The sequence below is a fragment of the Podarcis cretensis genome (assembly GCF_951804945.1).
Source record: "Podarcis cretensis genome assembly, chromosome: 13".
Lineage (NCBI taxonomy): Eukaryota > Metazoa > Chordata > Lepidosauria > Squamata > Lacertidae > Podarcis > Podarcis cretensis.
In genome coordinates this window covers 23,674,102-23,693,774 of record NC_137182.1, presented here as the reverse complement: position 1 = coordinate 23,693,774, position 19,673 = coordinate 23,674,102, and the positions used below count along the sequence as shown (strand labels likewise).

Sequence of the window (19,673 nt, the reverse complement as noted above, 5' to 3'; positions counted from 1 at the left end):
TGCAAATGCCACAAACTGCTTGCTATGGGGCTACACCTCCTCCTGCAGCAGCTGCACAGCCACTCCCTGCCCAGACAAGCAAATGTAGTATCCCCTGAGCTGATACATTATGTATTTTTTTAACTGTTTGTCTAGAGGTGATGTGAGAGCTGGGTTTGCTAAGATTCAGCATGGGACATATGAACTGGTAATAAAGAGCTTCTGACTCTTCATTTCACCATGTGATAACCACCAGTCAGGCCCTATCTGATTACCAAAGGAATTGTTTTATTTGTATTCTGTTAAAAACATACAAACTCTCAACATGGCTCAGAACATAAGAAAACATTAGGACCAATCAATAAAAGCAGTATAAAATTTTAAAATATGTCCAACCAATATAAAATGCATACCTTTCTTATATGTGTGATCTTCAGTCACTTCTTTTTTTGAAATTATAATATGGGACAGCTTGTGAGGTGAGAGGACTACATGTCCTGCAGCTCTTCTGTTCTTGGTCCACAGGATAATGAATCACACAACAAAAGGCTAACTCTTCCGATGGGAATTTAGCCCTTTGCTGTCTGATCCACTCCTTGCTGACCAGAAGAATATTTCCTTTTCCTTTTCCAATGACTATTCATTCAAAAGTAGCGAGTGATCCTTTGAAAGCAGGTGTCTGTATCAATCTAGCAGTTCTTAGTGGATGGGTTGGGGAAGATATAATTTCTCCTTGGGACTAGTCAGTACAGTGGATGCTTCTGCTTTTCTCTGTTACTGAGTTGTGTATTTATCACTGAGATAAAAAGTTGCTTACCATATCCACCAGACCATTGTCTAGCTTCCATGACTGCAATAATGATTCTCCTAAGAACTACCCCCCCACCTGTATGCATATTCATGCACTTACCCAAAACTGCTTGCTTGTGATGTGATGTGTAATCTTAACTTCAGAGCAATATTTTGGCTTTTCTTTTCTTTGCTGAGTGACCTGAAGCACTTGCAGGGGATTTTGAGATGTTAAGGGGCTTTTTGTGTTAATAGAGGTAATGTAGAAGGCATGCTATCTGCCTTTGAGTAGTGTTGCATTAGTGGGAATTTTTCCCCATCTTCTGCCATCTACGTAGAAATACTGTGGCATTTTAAAAGTATCACAGGCACAAGACATGCTCCTAGGAGCTTTTCTATCCAGCCACAGCAATTTGATTTTCAAAGTTTATTGAGTGGGTAGAATAGACACTCTAATGCTTGGAGATTGATTCTGTGGATAAGTTATTTCCATATCTGGGAATTGGGAAGATGGCCTGTTCTGGACAGGGTTGTGCTTCCTCTGATGGAGTTGGGTGCATGGTGTGGGATGCTCTCGGATTCATCTCCATCACCGGAAGCACCTTTTTTGCTAGCTTGTTCCTGGAAAGAGAGCCTGACCACAGTGATCCATGCTCTGGTAACCTGTAGATTTGAATTCTATAATGTGCTCTGTATGAGGTGGTTTGGGAGCTGCAGCCAGCATTTGAAATTAGCCAGGCGCCAGTCTCATTTTGCAACTAGCAACCAGCTTTTTGCAACTGGATGGAGATATGCAGGTGCCACCTCTTGACTCCTAGCATCTCCACCTGCTTGGCTGCAGTCAGCTGGTCTGCTGGGCACTGCGGCAGCAAAATTCATGTCTTTTGGTGCCGTGCTACCCTGCAGACTACCCAATTTGCCTGGCAGTAAAAATAAGTAAAGTTAAAATATTTTTTTGCTGCTGGGTGAATCAGGTGGTCTGCAGGGTAGTGTGGCAGCAAAAGACACCCTTTTCAGCGGTGGCTCCCTGGCTTTGGAATTCCCTCCCTCTTGAAATCTGGTTGGCACCAACATTGGTAGGTGTTTGGCACTAGCTAAAAACTTATCTTTTAAAAAAGTGGATTCTTGATGTATTAGGCAACTGACTTTTTTTTGTACTGATAGGCCATATAATGTGTAGTTGTTTTTACTAGAATTGTTGTGTTTTTAGTTTGATGTACCCTGCCTTGGGATCACTTGTTTGATGAATAGCGGGTTAAAAATGACATGGATTCATTTATGTATTATAGCCACTGTTTGTTTAAAACTGGGGCAGATTTACTAAATAAGAATGTTTGTGTCTGTCTTCTGATGTGTAATCAAAGTATGGATTTTTCTTGTTACTCTATAATACAGCTTTTCCCTACTTCTCCTTGGTGTCCAAGGTTTGTGTAGTTTTACATGGGATATTGTCTTTAGATTCTGCCTAGTTTCTTATTTTAGCAGCTGCTACATGAATGACTTTATCTTAGTCTTCACTTCCCACCTTTGTGGAAACACACAGCCTGTTGCTGTTAGCTAGAAGTGGCTCTAAAAATGTGAGTACTGGGCTTAAAGCTTGCCTAAAACTTGTCTGCTCTGGAAAGCTCTTCCTCTCTTCCTTGCTGTGTTTTGGGTTGGGGTTGATTATGAAATAGTGAAATAAAGGTACTCCGCACATGCTCAGAAGCAGTTTATAGATACTCCATACTGAGCCTTGCCTCAAGGTAAGAACTCATTTCTTACTGAATGCTGCCCATGACTGGAGCCAAAGGTTAAGAGGGGGGGGGGATTGTAAAAGTATGAAGTATCTTTCCAAGTTCTTTGTGTACAATAATGTCTCGGTAATCCTTATATCAAGATGTCTGAATAATAACATTTGGCATTTCACAAGTTGGTTGCTGAGACTGAAAAGAAAGTGACTTGTTTGAAGCCGCTTAGAGGGCTCATAGTAAAGAAAATGAACTGGGGACTTCCAGCTCACTCTTTGTGTTCTTAATATTATGTCACACCAGATCAGTATGCTGAGATACACTTTTGTAGAAATACCTGGTATCCTGGAGCATCCTTGTTAGTCTAAGACAGTAATGTAGTATTTTGATTCCATATTAATTTCAAGTATCTTGAAATAATTTTTTAAAGCATATGTGTTTGGGAAATCCACACTCCCAAGTGAGTCATAAGCTATGGATGAAAGAGATTGTGTAGATTACATTTATATGCTTTTTTTGAACATCATCCACTTTGTCATCTGAGCTCCAGCATTGTTCCAGTGGATCAGAGTGCCAAGCCTTGTGCTTCAGATTGTTGAGTGGGGTAGCTCTTCAGCTGTAACAGCTTTCATACCAAACTTGTTCTTTCATCCCTGCAAGGCCGTATAAAGTTCTTATGGCTGTCTTGTATTATTGGCCTTGGCTGTCAGTGCTTGTTTTTCAACTTTGCCCTAGAATGGGGTGCTTTGGTTGCCCCACCTCATTAGCTGTGGATGTTGTAGATTGTAGACAAAAAACTTCATTGAAACTTGCCTGTGGGGGACTATAGGAACATAGGAAACGGCCTTACTGAATTAGGCCCTTGGTCCATCTAGCTCAGTATTGACTACATGGACTGGCAGTGGCTCTCTGGGCAGGCAGGGGTTTCTTCCCATTCTATGTGGAAATGCCAGGGATTTTACCTGAGACATTTGGCATGCAAAGCAGAATCTATGACCCCTCCCCAAATACTTGCATTCTGTCTGCCTGAAACTTTCCATTAAGCTTGCTGCCTCCTCAATTATCTGCCCTCTTGCCTGGCCTGGTATCCTTGCACCTGATTTCATCAGACATGATCCTTCAAGATTGCTCCTGTTCATGCCCTGGCTAGTCTTGTTCAGTCATTTCCTATAAATGCAACATTGAGCGACCATAAGAGAGATGGGTAGCTGTGATGTCCCTGGTCTCTGGCAAGGTTTTGGAATTGGGTGAGAGTGAGGGATGCTTGTACAATGGTACCTCTAGTTGCGTGCACCTCTGGATACGTATCCTTTGGGTTATGTATGCGGCAAACCCAGAAGTATTTTTGCATGTTTTGCCGTGCGCGCATGCGCAGAACAGGCACCTCCAGTTGCGAAAACCTTGGGATCTGACCGGAATTCTGGAACGGATCCTGTCTGCAACCAGAGGTACCACTGTATTTAGGAGTCCAGAGTCTTGATGCCTGCTGTGCAAGGATTCAAGAACAGTGCTTGTAAAAGTGGCAGAGTTTGCTGTTAATTTCGCTAGTATTTTTCCTACTTTATGATTCTATAGGCTTGAGTTGTGTAGGCAGCTTGATCTTCTAGAAGGACTTGTTCTCTGGATTATGGTGCCCTTGTATTATATTTCCACAACAAGGGTATAAAAATAAATGCCCAGCTCAGGCAACATGTGATGAGAGCTGAGAGAGTTAGTATTATTCCATCGTGACCCACTCCCACCCCAAGCCTGTCTCTACTCTGGCAACATATGGAGAAGATCTCCTTACCCTTTGCTCTGTCTCCCCCCTCCCCCTGAATGCTGGGGTGGTGTCCCTTAAGCAATTCCTGTAAACATGGGCCAGTTGAGAACATACTGTTTTCCTCAAACCTTAAGAGGTGAAGGGTGTGAGACTAGACTGCTGGCCTTCTGAACCTGGGCACTCTAGAACAAGACTGGACTGTTCAGAGCAGACTTGCATAAAGTAGGCACTGCAAAACAGGCACAGGACTTCAAAGCTGCTGAGCAGCATTCTTATTAGGACATAGCAGACTCCTGTAAGATTATACATTGCTTCTGAAAATGGCTGCTGTCTGCTAGTAAGAATGCAGCTCAGCACCCTTTAGCCTTGTCTCTGTGCTTCATTGCATATTTTAGCATTGCCCTTGCTGCTTTTCCAGGCTGGTTTTAGGTTATCTTCATTGGGCAGCTACTGTGCCCCAAGGTGCTTAATGAGAGGCTTACTTATTAACTCCTAACTTGCCCACAGTGCCACCTCTCCCTGTTTCTGGCTCACTGTTATATTATGATTATCATGTAATTATAATAATTTCTGTCTCACCATTTCTACAGCCTGGGACTCAAAGCGGCGCTTACACAGATAAAATAGAACAAGCTAAAAACATAGAAAAGACAATAATTAAAATGTAATTAAACACTAATTGGGTGCATCCACCCTTTAGCATGCACCACCAATAGTGGGAGCATTTTCTGCTATGATTTGCTTGCCACCAAGCAAGCAGGCAGTGATGCCTGATAGGAACAGCAGCTGCCACTGCTTACTTGCCTGCCTTCTCCCACTTACGATGGCAGCAGCAAGCAGTGACCACTGCTGCACTGCCTACTCACTGGCTGGTATGTGGAGGGGGGAGGAAGAAGAAGCCACTGTCCATTATGGTGACTTACCTCATGGAGGCGGAGTGGGAGTGGGTGAGCAGGGTCATCTCACCAAATGGTTTGCTATCAATAGTCCCTCAAAGGCTGGAGCCTGCCCCAAATGTCTTTTCTTGCTCTTCAAAGTGTTAGGATTTGGGCTTGATTCATGTTACCTTGGTCTGCATCTCTGATCCATCTGAGCCCTTCGTTCTCTGTACTTTTAGTTCAGGCATAGGCAAACTTAGCCCTCCAGATGTTTTGGGACCACAGTTCCCATCATCCCTAGCTAACAGGACCAGTGGTCAGGGATGATGGGAGTTGTAATCCCAAAACATCCGGAGGGCCGAGTTTGCCTATGCCTGTTTTAGTTCAAGTTCTATCTTTAATACTGCTATAAGCCTCTTTCCCACCCCCACCCCTCAAAAAGTGATTTATTACTTAGTCTGGACCAGAGGCTTAAGGTGAACTATAGTATTCACATACAAATCTCAAATCCGTAAGATCCAGCTCTCCAGGGAAATGTTTCTCCCTTCCTCCTAGACCTCCTCCCCATATTGTTGGCAGTGGCAGAAACAAAAATAGTGTCGACATGATATTAGAGTGGACACCCTGTTGGGGATGCAAATTGTCCCCTTCCCAATCATCCAACTGGCCACTTGAGCTGGGAGGAGGTAGTTAGATCTTCATGGCTCAGCTGAAGGGCAGGGCACTGTGTCTTGTACATGGGTTTGCCCTGTGTGTAGGTTGTGGTGAAAAGTGTGGTGTTACCATTGGTGTGCAGACCTTGGAGATCTCACCAAGGGGGAATGTGGGTCTTGGACCAAGAAAGTTTAGCTACCTCTGGCCTGAAATATTTGTAGGTATGTCACACGTCTGTTTCTCTCTCTCAAAAAAAAGATTGATACCAGCTCTGTATAGGAAAGTCAAGTATTGCACAATAATTTAAGATTAAAGTGCACAGATATTTTGTTACATGTTTATGCATGTGTGTTAAGATAGCAGGAATAGGGCCCCTCAGTATGGGTTTGCAGAAGTGGCCCCTAGAGGAATTGGCAGTAGGAGATGACAGGTTTGGGACAGACATGGTCCAGGGGCAGACATACCTAGGGTATGGGCATTTAGTCTCAGAAAGCTGGGGAGCAGGGAGGCTCGAGCTGTTCTGCTTTCTTGAAAAGAAATTAAGGACTGTTTGTAGAAAACTGGCTGGTTGAAAAACACAACTTGCCCACAAACTCTGACACTTTTATGCCCACTTCTTATTGCATCCAGCACGACTTCTCCCTTTCCTTGAGGAGCTGCAGCTATTCTCCAGTCTCGCACTTCTGTTTGTACTCAGGGCCCCCTAAACCTGGGCTCACGTGTGTGAAAGTAGGACCCTTTGCAACCTTTAGGATTAGGAGGGTTTGAAGAGGTTCCGCCCTGTCAAATTAATGGAACAAAATGCTTGAGCTGTGTTTATTTTTAACTGCAGCAGAGTATGTTGCTGTTGTTTTTAGTAAGCTTGTCTTTCCCGGAATTACAACATGAATGCACTGGGACTAGATCCATACACATTAGTTTGGCCTGAACCCTTGGGAAATAGCCTGACTATAAATGCTATCGCCCATCGTTCACCACCACCCTGTTTCCTGGCCAATCTTGTTTGCCTTGACATGGCTACCAAAAAGCTAACTTTTGTTGGAGATTAGGCCCCAGAGTCCTGGAGCTCTTCAAACACCATTTAAAGCAGTAAATGCTGCTTCAACAGAACATACTTTAAAAAGGGGTGAGTCTTATAACATCGTCAGTTTTCTTAGGCTGTCATGTTTATTGCCCACATACTGGGTGTTCGCCTGTGCTTACCTTCATCGTGATTACGTGTTTATATATGGATGGCAAACTGGGGTGTAGAAGATCAAAGAGTTGCCAAAGTTTTCTTCGGAAATTGTGATGCAATGCATGCAATACAGTTTTTGGCTTTTGATGTCATACTTTGACCTCAGTTTTGTAATGGGGTGACTTAGGATGCAGCACCCTTGGAGTCCACTGAATGCCAACTTTTTATTCATGGTTATCTATCTATCTATCTATCTATCTATCTATCTATCTATCTCTGCTCTTTCTGCATCTTGCTTTCCTCCCCTGTTCATTTTGAATTAGATATATACATAGCAGGATGCCATTCCTTCATCTTCTTTCCCCAATACCTGCTTTTATTTCTCATCACACTCAACCATAAACCTTTCCCGCCTGCTCCCAGGGTGATCAGGGTGGATTTTAAAAAATAATCATTTTTTTAAGCAACTAGAAGTTTATCTTAAAGAACAACTAGGTTGATCTGCATGTTAGCGCTATAGTATGCCTTTCTACTGATTTAATTTTTACCTGCTAGCATTGGGGCTTGCCTATATCTATATCTATGTCTGAAGATCCAATTTGATCAAGTATGAATATTTGCATTCAGCCTACCAAAGTATTTGGTATTTATTTACCTAATGAAAATAACCCAGTAACTAGCAAACCTTACTTCCATCTTTGTTACTTTGTTTTTGTGAGGGTGAGGTTGGGCCGAAGCAGAGAGGAGGAATGCTGTAAATAAGACAACAAATTTACCCAGTGGTCATATTCCTATATTTTTATGTGTAACCTCACAAACTCTCATGGCTATTGGTTGTAAGCAAACACTAAAGGGGAATATTTTAAAGGCATTCCCCATATAGCTAAAGAAAAACCTACAAACCTTGCTACAAAATGTATACAATGCAAGATGCAGGACATGGTTGTAAGAATCAAAACAGAATAAACAATACTCTATTTAGACAGGAACCATAGAATACGTTGGAGCCTCATCTCTGCAGAAACACCCAGTGTCCTGGCCCTGCCAGGGGGCTGTCAGGCAAGGAATGTCCAGAGTGAGGAGGTAACTCTTTATTGTCAAAAGTACACTTACAAGTAGGGAAAAGGCATGTCTATCAGTACTACATTGCTCAGCTACTCCAAGGTGTGCACCCGATGAGGCAGTTGCAGTGACAGAGGCCTGGCCCCTGACCTCAACTTATGTATCTTCCCCATCTGCATGTAACCTGCTTCTGCTCCTCCCTCTTCAATTCTTGCTTTGTCCTGGGAGACAGTGGAGCAGGAGAGATGGGGCAAGAGAAGGAGGTGTGGAAGCCCTTGACCAGGGGTCAGCAAATTTTTTCAGCAGGGGGCCAGTCCCCCGTCCCTCAGACCTTGTGGGAGGCCAGACTATAAGCCCCCCCCCGACTCTCCCATCCCTTCTCCACAGTACTGGACGAGCCCTGGTGGCTGCTTACCTGTGTCTTGCGAGCGGCAGGGGCTGGCGGCGGAGGGACGATGAGCAGCACACGAAAGGGCTCCAGAGAGGGGCTGCTTAAAATGGTGGCTGCTCGAGCGCTGCTGACCCTGGCACCAACGAAGCCCAGCCCCCTTCCTCCTCTAGGCAGGGCAGGGAGAAGCCAGGAGGAGGGAGGGAGGAGGCGCCAGCGCCGGAGCTGCCGTGTGAGGGAGAGGGAAAGAATGCATGTGCTGGTAATCCATGCAGCGATTCCCAGACCATCTGCAGGCCAGATTCAGAAGGCAATTGGGCCTGATCTGGCCCATGCACCTTAGTTTGCCTACCAATGCTCTTGACTCTCCACCAGCCTGGCCTCTCCCTCCTCCTCAACCTGTTCTTCACTCTCTAATCCTGCAGCTAGCTTATCCTGCCTGATTCTCATCTCCTGTCTGTTACAGGCTCCCCCAGATCACTGTTCCCTTCTTCCGTTAGTCTCTAACCCCCCTTCTCCCTGTGGTGCCCACTCCTCAGTATCCAACCACCACTCCTCAGTGCCCAGCCAGCCCCTGTCACAACATCAGGTTTGGGTTTGAAGAATTCCCAGCTTTCCTGGCCACCCAACCTGTTCCCAAACCTGGGAGAGATTTCAACTAGCTCAGGATGTTTCATAAATCACTCCTTCTAAATCCCCTTCTTTTATTCCCAATGACAGGGAAATAGTTTTATGTATTTTTTTAAAGAGAAAATTCCAGAGGGAGTGCAAGTTAAAGCAGTTCAATCACCTTTGGTTCCCTTCCTCTTTGGATTGCAGCATAAACTGTAAATGAATATGGTTTCATGATCAAATATGTACCATTCTTTAGGAACTATATGAAGAAATAATAATCATTGATTTTAAATCGGCTTGATTTAAATCAAACCACCTTGTTGGTGATTGCAGGCTTGTTTGGGAAAAGTCTAGGTGGAAATGGGTGGCAATATATTTTGAGGTCAGGGTTTTAAAAATTCCCACATAGTGGCTCTAGGCTCTGACTACACAGTGAGCTGAGCACACATTGTTGACTGACTGTCTGGCCTCTATGTTGACTACTTTTAGTTAGAGCTGTCATGAGGTTTTTGTAAGTAATTTTGGTATATGCTTTCACTCTTGTCATTTATAATGTAGAATGGGGGAAGTGGAACATGTGTTTGTAGTGTCAGCTCCTCTGTCTTAAAGAAGGAGATGGGTAATAAACTATTTACAGTGTAATTTTGTACATGTCTACTTAGAAGTAAGTCCCACTGAATGTAGTGAATAAGTGAATGTAGGATTACAGACTTAAGTTCCTATGTGCCAGTAAAAAATCAAAAATCATATATGTTCAAAGGACCTGGGATTTTTCAATTCCTACTTGAACTATATTCTGCAAAATACAATGGAGACAATTGAAACCACAAGGTTAAGCTGGATTGAACAGTTAGAACTTCCACAGCTAACAGAAGATAGAATCAACAAGAGAGCATTGAAACATGCAACTTGGGATGGCCTATAATATATAATATTTTGTGGCATTAAGATGCTGCTCTGTTCCAAGTACTTGCTGTGAATCTTTGACCTTTAGCCCATTGCTGTCTTAACTCATTTCAGAACACAATGTAGACAGAATCCTACCTTATTAATTTCACTGTATAGGATGTAAATGTGTAAGTAATAGAATGGCAGGTAAGGTTAGACTGGACTGTTTGTGGGGGGGAAACACACATAGAAGCCACTGGTAACTGTGCTGATCCAAAGGGATGGTATAAATATTTCTGAGAGAAAAGGAGCCCTGTTGGATCAGACCAGTAAAGGTCCATGGCAGCCTCCAGGGAGGCTACAAGTCTCCCCTGTTTCTTCCTCAGCAGCTGCTTCTGTATGTAGAGGTTCCATTTTACTGTCATGGTTATTGGGTTTATTAATGGCCATCTTCTATTAACCTGTCCAATCCCTTTTTAAAGCTTTCTAAAGCAGTAGCCAGCACATAATAAATATAAATATAAATATCCCTTCCATCTGACTGGGTTGCTCCAGCCACTCTTGTTGTGGCGAATTCCTTAAATTGTGTTCTGCGATAAAGTGATTTTTAAAAATCTACTCACTGAGTTCTTTGTTACATCAGTAGAAGAAAATATTTCCTCTTCGTTTTCTCCACCCTTTGAATAATTTAAAAAGTTACTGTCATGTCCCTTGATCTTCTTTTCTAAACTACCAGTGAAATCCTATGCATGTAAATACAACTGATGAAGATGGGACTTTTCCTGAGATAAGAGTGCATATTAGAATCACAGGTTTAAAAGTCTCAAATGCTTTAGCATTGGGGAACATATGTGAAGTGGCTATGGAAAGGGCTGTATAAATATTTTGTGTTTTATTATTTGTAGAATGCTGCTGATTGCCTGTGTGAGTGGATGTGGTAGTAGTAGAATCACAGAATCATTGTAGAGTTGGAAGGGACCCCGAGGGGCATCTAGTCCAACTCCCTGCAATGCAGGAATCCTGGCCACAGCCAGGTGGGCTCAATCCACCAGCCTTCTGGTTAACAGCAAGACGCACTGACCCTCCTCTGTCCTGGCACTCTGTCTGCGTCTGTTAACGCTGCTGTGTAAGAACCCATAGGACCCCCCCCCCCATGTTTGTAAATGCTCATTCCTAGGGCTTTGCGTAGTTTGAAGTGTAGTGCAGCAAAATTTCAGCAGCCAGAGTGGGCTTCAGCAGAGCTTTTCTGGCAGTTGAGGGGCTTCTGTGCTGCTATAAAACAAAAGTGTGGGGGTGGGGATGAAATCTGTGCTGATACGGAAATGGGAACTTTTGGTAATCTCCAGCAGGCTGGGGAAAACGTTCTAGGCAAGGGTGCTGCCTAGCAGGACTGATTTTGGTAGGTGATATGCAAGAGCGAAGGAATGTTGTCGGCATTTTATTCTTTTTGGTGTTCCCCGAACCGCTGCGAGCATCACTGCCTGGCTTGGGTGGGGCATCTTGGCGTGGGAGCTTCTCAAGGAGACAGAGGCCCAAACATTGCTGCAGCTCCCAGGGCGACCTGGGCGGGGTGGAAGAGAGGAGCAGCAATTGGCTCTCCTCTTCGCATTCTAGGTGACGAGTGCGAGGAGGAGCCCTTTCCTCTGCATCCTCAGCAGGGACCTGAGGCCTGGGATTGGTTCTTTCTGCAGCCTAGGTAACCAGCACAGGGCGGAGCCTGGCTCCCTCTGCATCCTCCGCGGTGACCTGGGGGAGGGGATTGGCTCCGGCTGCAGCCTAGGTAACGGGTGTGTGTGGTGGGGGGGTGTTGTCTCAGTCTCGCTGCAGCCTCAGCCCGGCACATGGGGTGGGGATTCCATATCTGCAGCCTGGGCATTGAGCAGGGGGTGGGGATTCGCCGGAACTCCTCTAAGCAACAAGAGGAGGAGCGCTGAGGATTGGATCTCATGCTGGGGCGGAGGGAGGAGGGCTGGCGATAGCACAGCACCTGTGGGTCACATGCTGGCAAAGGAGGGGGGCTTCTAAACAACTCGGGGGGCGGCTGGCAAGCCTGCCAAAAAAGAAAAGAAAAAAAGAGCAACTGTTAACTGAAACCAGAGATGTCTGTCCAGCACCCTGCCTGGGTCACCCAGCTCTGCCTGCCCGGAATTTGCGCTCTACATAGACCATGATCTGGGTGGACAGCTCTGGGAGCGGCAGCTGGGGACATGAGAAAGGTATCCCTTTTAACCCTTTTCTTGCCCCTCCTTCATGCCTGCTATTAGATTGTGGCTAGAGCAGGCCAGATCTCTTCCCACCAGGCACCTTGGAGCTAATAAATCTGTAGGGGGGAAAGGATGTGTTATATCGACTTGAGGAGGGAGAGGCTCTGAGAACAAGAGGAAATGGGTTGTGTGAGAAATGAATGTCCTGAAGTGGGGGAGGGGGAGCGGAGTCTTGGAATGGGGGGGTACATCTGGGAAGAAGCAGATGGTCAAAATGAGGGTGAGGGGGTGCAGACCAAAGACGCCTTTGGCCCATATGGGTACCCTGGCCTGTTTACTGAAGGGTGCAGGTGGGGGGGGGCAGAGATAGGTACCTTGCTGGCATATCTTTTTGCCCACACCATCTGATCGCCCCAAGACCTGAGAAATCTTCTGTGTGTAACTGGACAAGGCATCCATCCAGATTGTATTATTTAATTTGAACGGGTTTTTCGTGTTAAAGGGCACACTGCAGGAGAATAACAAAGTTGGGTTTGGTCAAGGTACCCATTTTGTGAGATGGGGAAGAGGGTTGTCTAAACTTGTTTTAGTTAATTTGGGGTGAATTCAAGAAGTGGGGGGGGGGGAGGAAAGGTGATCCAAATAGTGCCTCCGACAAATTAGGCCCTGAAAGAGCATTTGATTCTGCTGGGGTGGAGATAGTGAGAGTCCATAGCAGAACAGGATTGGCAGTTGCAGAAGAGACTGATTTGTAAGGAGGTCCTGAAATATTTGACCAGTGATTGAAGGTGATACCAGAATTTGCATATTCAAGTTAGAGCTGTTATTGACAGGAGGAAAATTCTGAATAGTGTTGCAACACAGAGCAACCTTATGCTCTGACATTGGGGGCCGGAGAGTAAGGGGAAATCACGACACTTTTCTGTTTTCTTTTTGGTAGTGCTGTGAAAAAGAGGGCACTTTACTCTGCTGAGTTCTTGTCTGGAAGAAAGAAACAGCAACTTAAAAATTAGTGTCTCTGGCAGCCTGAATTCTGGATCCATATGTAACCTCTGTACATAGTAGAATAGTAGTTTGGGGTGGGTGGGTATCTGTTTTCCTTAGGAAATAGGTTTGTGGAGGGTGGGGCCAGAAGTGCTGGCTGACAGTGGCGCTTAAAAAAACTGCATATGCCTTGTAACAAAAAAGAACAACCGCTTGTGCCACAGGGTGGGGAGGTACCTCTGTGTGGTTGGCAGTTCTAGGGCTGGGCCTGGATGAAAGGAACACACTCCTGCAGTGCGTGAATAAATATAGCCTGCCTGTGGGGGGTGGCTTAGCCTTGGGAGAGGCCTGTCCTGCAGAGGAAGAATTTTCAGGATATTGTGGGGGAAGGGAGATGGCATTCCAAAGGAGAAGCATGTCTAGAGTCTGGTCTGGATGAGGGCTGATCACTGCTTTGCAGTTGGAAGAAGGCAGTGTGTTTTGGATGCATTCAGCAGGGCAATTTGCTTTCAGTTTGAAGGGCTGGTTAAGGTAGGCAGCTCTGCTGTCTGGAGCAGAGGGAGCTGGCCAGGCAGAGCACGCATGGCAAAGCCGGGTTCTTGAGTTGCATCAGGTGGCTGAAAATGCAGAGAATCCCCACCCCTTTATGCAAATAGCCAGAATGGCACCACAGGCTGATGCAAGCCCGCTATGGAGCAGCAATCCAGAATGACAATTGGCCCTCCCTTCCCTCCCCCCTCCCCTCCCTCCCCCTGCCAGCCAGCCAGCCAGCCGTCTGAGCGGTTAAAGCTGCAGACTCCCTGCTGCCTGGACAGAGAGAGCACTGCTGCGTAGCATGGGCAGCGGCAAGGAGACAGCTCTGTTGCTGTTCATGGAGTTCCCGGTCTGTGCCCCGGAGCAGCCTCGTTGCAGAGCCGCTCTTGGCCAGCTCCTAGTGCAGAATGGCTGTAGGTGGGGGGAAGGTATCTGGAGCCCCAAGACATCAGGGATGGTCCAGAAAAGGAGCAGGAAAGGTGGGGCTGCACCACATTCAGAATGAAGGGCGGCACTTGGAGGTGAGTGGGGTCAAATGGTGGCAGATGCAGTACGTCACAAGGGAGGCTGAAGTTGCAGGGGAGGGCATCCTCCAGAGAAAAGAGGGCGGCAAGGAAGGAAGAAGCCTTATTAAGAGTTTTTAAAGTCCTCCCCCCCTTGTTTTTCTTTTGTTTTTAGGACATTGATTTAATTGACATCCTGTGGAGACAGGATATCGACCTTGGAGCTGGGCGTGAGATTTTTGACTACAGCCACCGCCAGAAGGAGAACGAAGTGGACAAAGAACCAAATAATGGGGAGGAGTGTGGGGATGGCTGGAGGAGCAGAGGGGGCGATGTCGCTGACAGGGCCTTGCTAGTGGATGGCGAGACAGGGGAAAGCTTTCCTGCGCAGGTAAAAAAAACCCAACAACTCAACTCCCTAGTTGGCTAGGACAGTTTTCTCATCCACCATCCTGGGATTGTTCTTTGTAGCTGTTCAGTAGAGGAAAATCTGCTGCATGCTTGGGTAGGCCTTGGGAAGAAAATAGCTGTGATGCTAGAAAATGTCCTCCCCTTTTCAAGTTCAGACACAACTCTTAAAAGGGAATTAGTTCTGAAACACTGATGTTCAGTGTTCCTGATCCTGCCCAGGAAGCAGGCAGGGCTGCTTCTCCGTTTGCGTTGGGTTTGAGTGCATAGATATTCATTACCTTTCCATGCTTGGTTCAAGGCCTTGGTCTGTGCTCTGTTGCTTTGTGGTAGTCCTCAACATGCACCCCTTGCTTCTTCCTAGGCTTCACACCACCACCTTCTGATCCTTCTCTCAGCATCCTGGCTTCTTCTCACCTCTGTTCTGTGAGAATTGGGCCTTCTCCCATGTCTTATTTTTGGTTGCAACTGTTAAGAGTATGTTATTTAGGAAGAATTTTTAAATCTCTCTCTATAAATCTCATTAGTTTGGTCCTAGCCAGCCTCCTTCCAAATGGGGCTAGGATTTATCAGAGAATCCTGCTAGCAGATGCTGTGGGGAGGCCATTTCCCCTTATTTCTCTTTATAACACCTCACACACTGCTCTGGAGCCAATTTTGTGGGGGCAAAGGGGACAGCAGGGGGAATAGGTAGAATCACCATGAGTTTCCCCCCAACATGGCAGGAGCATCTTGTGAGTAGGATTCTACTTGGGGTTGCTCTTGCTTGGCATCCTAGTCTATATCTCTTTCTAATTTGGTGAATCCATCCTGAGTCTTCAGAGTAGGACTGTGATATCCTATCAAAGCCAGTTAATAAACTCTTGACCCTGGATGGCTTTGAGAACAGTTGTTACTGGGCACATCAGATCTCCAGATTCAGTTCAGTCAGTACCCACTTATAAGACTGCAGGAATGCAGGGTAGGTGACAGCCTCTGGAAAGACTCACCCCAGTTAGAATATCCTCTGGAAGCAGGGCTTCCCTTCTTGGGGGCTGCATCTAATTCTGCACCAAGAGAATTTGCATTTGATTAAATTTTACTGTGTGACATAAACCGTTTCTTGACTTGAGCATTTGAAATTTTGTCAGAATGCAGGGTGTTTGAGAAGAGACTCAGGGGTGTCATTGGAATAAGTAGTGGGGTGGTTGTGGGACAGGGAACTGGGTGTGGTATTGGAAACTGTGCCAGATAGACAACCATGTAGCTATTGGTTGTTGAGGTGAGTTTTTAGGAAACTGTCTCTTGGTCAGGACTACCTGGTTCTGAGCATTTAGCCCTGTCCCAGGCTGTGCATTGGACTACATCACTGGGTTTCGTCTGTGTCTGAGACGGGTGTCACCTCAGCATTAATTACATTTATCTAAGTTCAAGAGAAGAATAAAAGTGAGTGGGGCGAGGAGGAAAGATAAAGGTTAGTTTAGATTATTCAGCTAATAGATTGCTTTACACAGCCAAAAGAAAAGGAAGTCTTTGTGTGAATTACATAGACAGTAACACACAAAATACAATACTTTTAAAAGCAATGCAGATGCACTATAATGTGCATCTACAACATCAGCAGCAACATAAAATAACCACCCCATCCACATAAAAATGTGTAAACACAAGCACACACAAACACAGCCACTATTAATGCTGCTGAAACGTCAAGGGGAATAAAAATGTCTGCCTGGTGCTGGAAGGATGACAGAAAAGGGCTATTTTCTCATTGCCACCCTCCAGATATCTCTTAAAAGAGGCACACAGAATAGGAGAATGTACAGGCTTTTTAAAAAAAGTTAGTCGTATCTTGCCGGTGGAGGTTGGTCTGAAAAAGTTGAAGGGCACGGGTATAGATGATCTTACAGTAAAATGACACTTGAATTATTTGCTCTTCCAGGTGCCTGGTGTTGAGGACCAGACAGCCTTGTCCTTGGAGGAGTGCCTTAGGCTGCTGGAGGCCACGTTTCCCTTTGGGGAGAATTCGGAGGTGGGTCAATGATGGCCCTTGGGAAAGGGAAGATTTAACTGCTTAGTAGTAACAGCATATGGCATTTCTATAGACGCATTCAGTGTAAAAAATGGACTTGGACAATCTTTATCTCATGCCCTTGCCATAACCTTGTGAGGCTGTGAATTCTTCCAAATGAAGAGAAAAGCTTGTTCTTGTTCCAGGCACAAGGCCAGGTAGATTAGCAGGAAAGAAGTGGCGAGAATGCCACCCCTCCCTGCCCCTGCAAATGCTTTAAAGCCCCTAATACTGTGGTTGCAGGGAACCTTGGGAGTGGGGGATGGCTGTTACAGTCTGCATCAGAAGTTCATGCAGAGAGGAAGCAGGAGTAATGATTTGTTGCTGACATGACGCTTCACTGCCACATAATGAAAGGTGTTTTGCTTTCAGTTTCCAGCTGCAGATGCCCCCAGCCTAACTGAAGTTCTGCCGAGTGAGAGCGGGCCTTCCACTGTGCCAGACGGGCTTCTGTCTCCCCTACTAACAGGGACAGAGTTGCCCTTCGACCTGGAGCAGCAGTGGCAGGACCTCATGTCTATAATGGAAACGCAGGTGAGGAAGGCTGGCTTCTACCCTTGTTTATTTTTCTAGGTCCTCCTCTGCTTTCTCTTCAGGTGGGTGTACCATGCTACTGTTTAGTGTTTTGCTAGGTTTCAGGCAAATGTGAAGGTTGTTAACATCTGTTTTGTGAATTTCTCCTTCTGTAGACGAATGATCTTTCTGCTGCTGCTGCAAACATCTTTCCTATAACAATAGGCAGGAGCCTAGAAGAATTTGCAGCAAATGGGAAACCAGAGCTGCAGAGTTAGGTGACCATCTAGTTCAAGAGTCGTCAAAAGCAGTGCACACACTGTACCAAGTGACTGCCTGCAACGTAGCAGGGCAGAGGTCCCCTGGGAAGGGCCAAACAAAAGATACCCCTCTCTTCAGGGTCGTAATAAGCCACTACAACTTGGGGACAGTTCTTTCCCACCCTTAAAACAATATAGCATCCCTGTCACAGGATGCATGCAGCCTATTCATTATCCTTGCTGGGGAAATGTTTTGCCTCTCTACATACCAGGTATTGATTTTATTTTTTAAAAAATCCTCCACAAATTGCACAGCCACTGCTCCCGACCCTGGTTTTTTCACCTCTGGAGTCATCCTCTGGCCTGATTTTGTCTAAGAGCAGTCAGTTTCTGAATGTTTGTCTGCTATCTGCTTCCTATACTAGACAAAAAGATTTATCAGTGGCGTGTCTCAGATAGGAGCCATTTCCGCCCCCCTCCTGGACCGACGCCAATAACTAGGTAGCTACAGAGGAGTATTGAGTAAGGCAGGATGCAGACCTGGCTTTGGCTTTCTTGGTAGATAGGGCACAGTTGCTAGCAAGCATGCTGCATTGTTATGCAAGTTCCTGATTTGTTGCAAACAGAGACCCGTGTCCCAGTTCTCCACATGTGCAAGTGGAAGGGAAGTGAGTTCCCTTCATGCTAACGTACTTAAAACTTCTGAATGATTGGGTCTTTGGTTTTCTTTGCTCTCTCACAGGGTCCTCTTTGGAGGACTTGTTTTGTGTAACCGTTTATTCAAGTTGTGTTCTAGGAGGAAAATAGAGACACCTAGAGTCTGAAAAGTTTATCTTTCCCCTTTTCAGGGTATGGAGGTGAACAGCACAGCAGCTGCAGGGACCCTGTACGATAGCACAGGTGGAGACATTCTGAATGCCAACTACAGCCTTGCTCCATCCACCCCAATCAACCAGAATGTCAGCCTGCATCAGGCGTCACTGGGCAGCTGTACACAAGACTTTGCTTCCTTGTTCAGCTCTGAGATGGAGAGCCTCTCAGTAGCTGGCAGCTCAGCTTTGTTGCAGCTGGTTCCTGACAACTCCACTGGCTTCAACACCACATTTGGCTCTACCAACCTGAGTGGGATCTTCTTCCCTCCCCAGTTAAATGGCACTGTAAACGAAACATCTGGGCCTGAGCTGCCAGATCCTCTTGGGGGACTCCTTGATGAAGCCATGCTAGATGAGATTAGCTTGATGGACTTGGCCACTGAAGAAGGCTTCAACCCAGTGCAGGCTTCCCGCCTGGAGGAAGAATTTGATTCAGACTCGGGGCTCTCCTTGGACTCAAGCCACAGCCCTGCTTCTCTCAGCAGCTCAGAAGCATCGTCATCATCATCATCTTCAGCTTCCTCCTCCTTTTCTGAGGAAGGTGCTGTGGGCTACAACTCGGACTCTGAAAATGTGGACGTTGAAGATGCAGAAGGGGCAGTTGGGTACCAGCCAGAGTACAGCAAGTTTTGTCGTATGAGCTACCAGAACCCTTCTCAGCTGCAATATCTGCCTTATCTGGAGCATGTAGGTCACAATCATACCTACAACATGGCCCCCAGGACCTTAGACACTGACGAGCCCCAGCCAGCCACCATGGGGAAGAAGAGTGCCAAGGATAAACAGGCAGACTTCTTGGATAAGCAGATGAGCCGAGATGAGCACCGGGCCCGAGCCATGAAGATCCCTTTCCCCAACGAGAAGATCATCAACTTGCCTGTAGAAGAATTCAATGAACTCCTGTCCAAGTACCAACTGAGTGAGGCCCAGCTGAGCTTAATCCGGGACATCCGGAGACGGGGCAAGAACAAGATGGCTGCCCAGAACTGTCGTAAGAGAAAGCTGGACACTATCCTCAACTTGGAACGGGATGTAGAGGATTTGCAGAGAGACAAGTCAAAGCTGCTCAGGGAGAAGGTGGAGTTTCTCAGGTCCATTCGCCAGATGAAGCAAAAGGTACAGAACCTCTATCAGGAGGTATTTGGCCGCCTGCGTGATGAGAATGGCCAGCCCTACTCCCCGAATCAGTATGCCCTACAGTACGCCAGTAATGGTAGTGTTATCCTAATACCACGCTCCTTGGCTGACCAGCAGGGCAGACGTCAAGAGAGGAAACAGAAAGACAGGAGGAAGTGAGAGGTGATGAATGTTGGCAGGAGAGTGCAAAACTTGCAGAAACTGCATCCTGGAGAAAGGGCTGAGCCCTGAAGAATTTGAGGGAACTTTCACGCCTTCTTATCCAATATATCTTCTCAAACCATGA

The 19,673-nt window shown here is 46.1% G+C and overlaps 1 protein-coding gene across 6 annotated transcripts in view; it reads left to right on the top strand.

Moving 5' to 3' along the window:
- Window positions 1-19,673, top strand: part of NFE2L1 (NFE2 like bZIP transcription factor 1) — a 32,428-nt gene extending 12,755 nt beyond the window's left edge. For 3 of the 6 annotated variants that reach the window (XM_079949521.1, XM_079949522.1, XM_079949523.1), the window contains exons 4-7: window positions 14,323-14,538; window positions 16,477-16,566; window positions 16,978-17,139; window positions 18,227-19,673. In XM_079949521.1, coding sequence (XP_079805647.1) covers window positions 14,323-14,538; window positions 16,477-16,566; window positions 16,978-17,139; window positions 18,227-19,546 — 1,788 coding nt within the window. In that variant the 3' untranslated portion in view covers window positions 19,547-19,673. Of the gene's footprint in view, window positions 1-11,877; window positions 12,139-13,933; window positions 14,166-14,322; window positions 14,539-16,476; window positions 16,567-16,977; window positions 17,140-18,226 lie in introns of those variants that run through there. The other 3 variants (XM_079949526.1, XM_079949525.1, XM_079949524.1) reach the window with 3 other exon arrangements.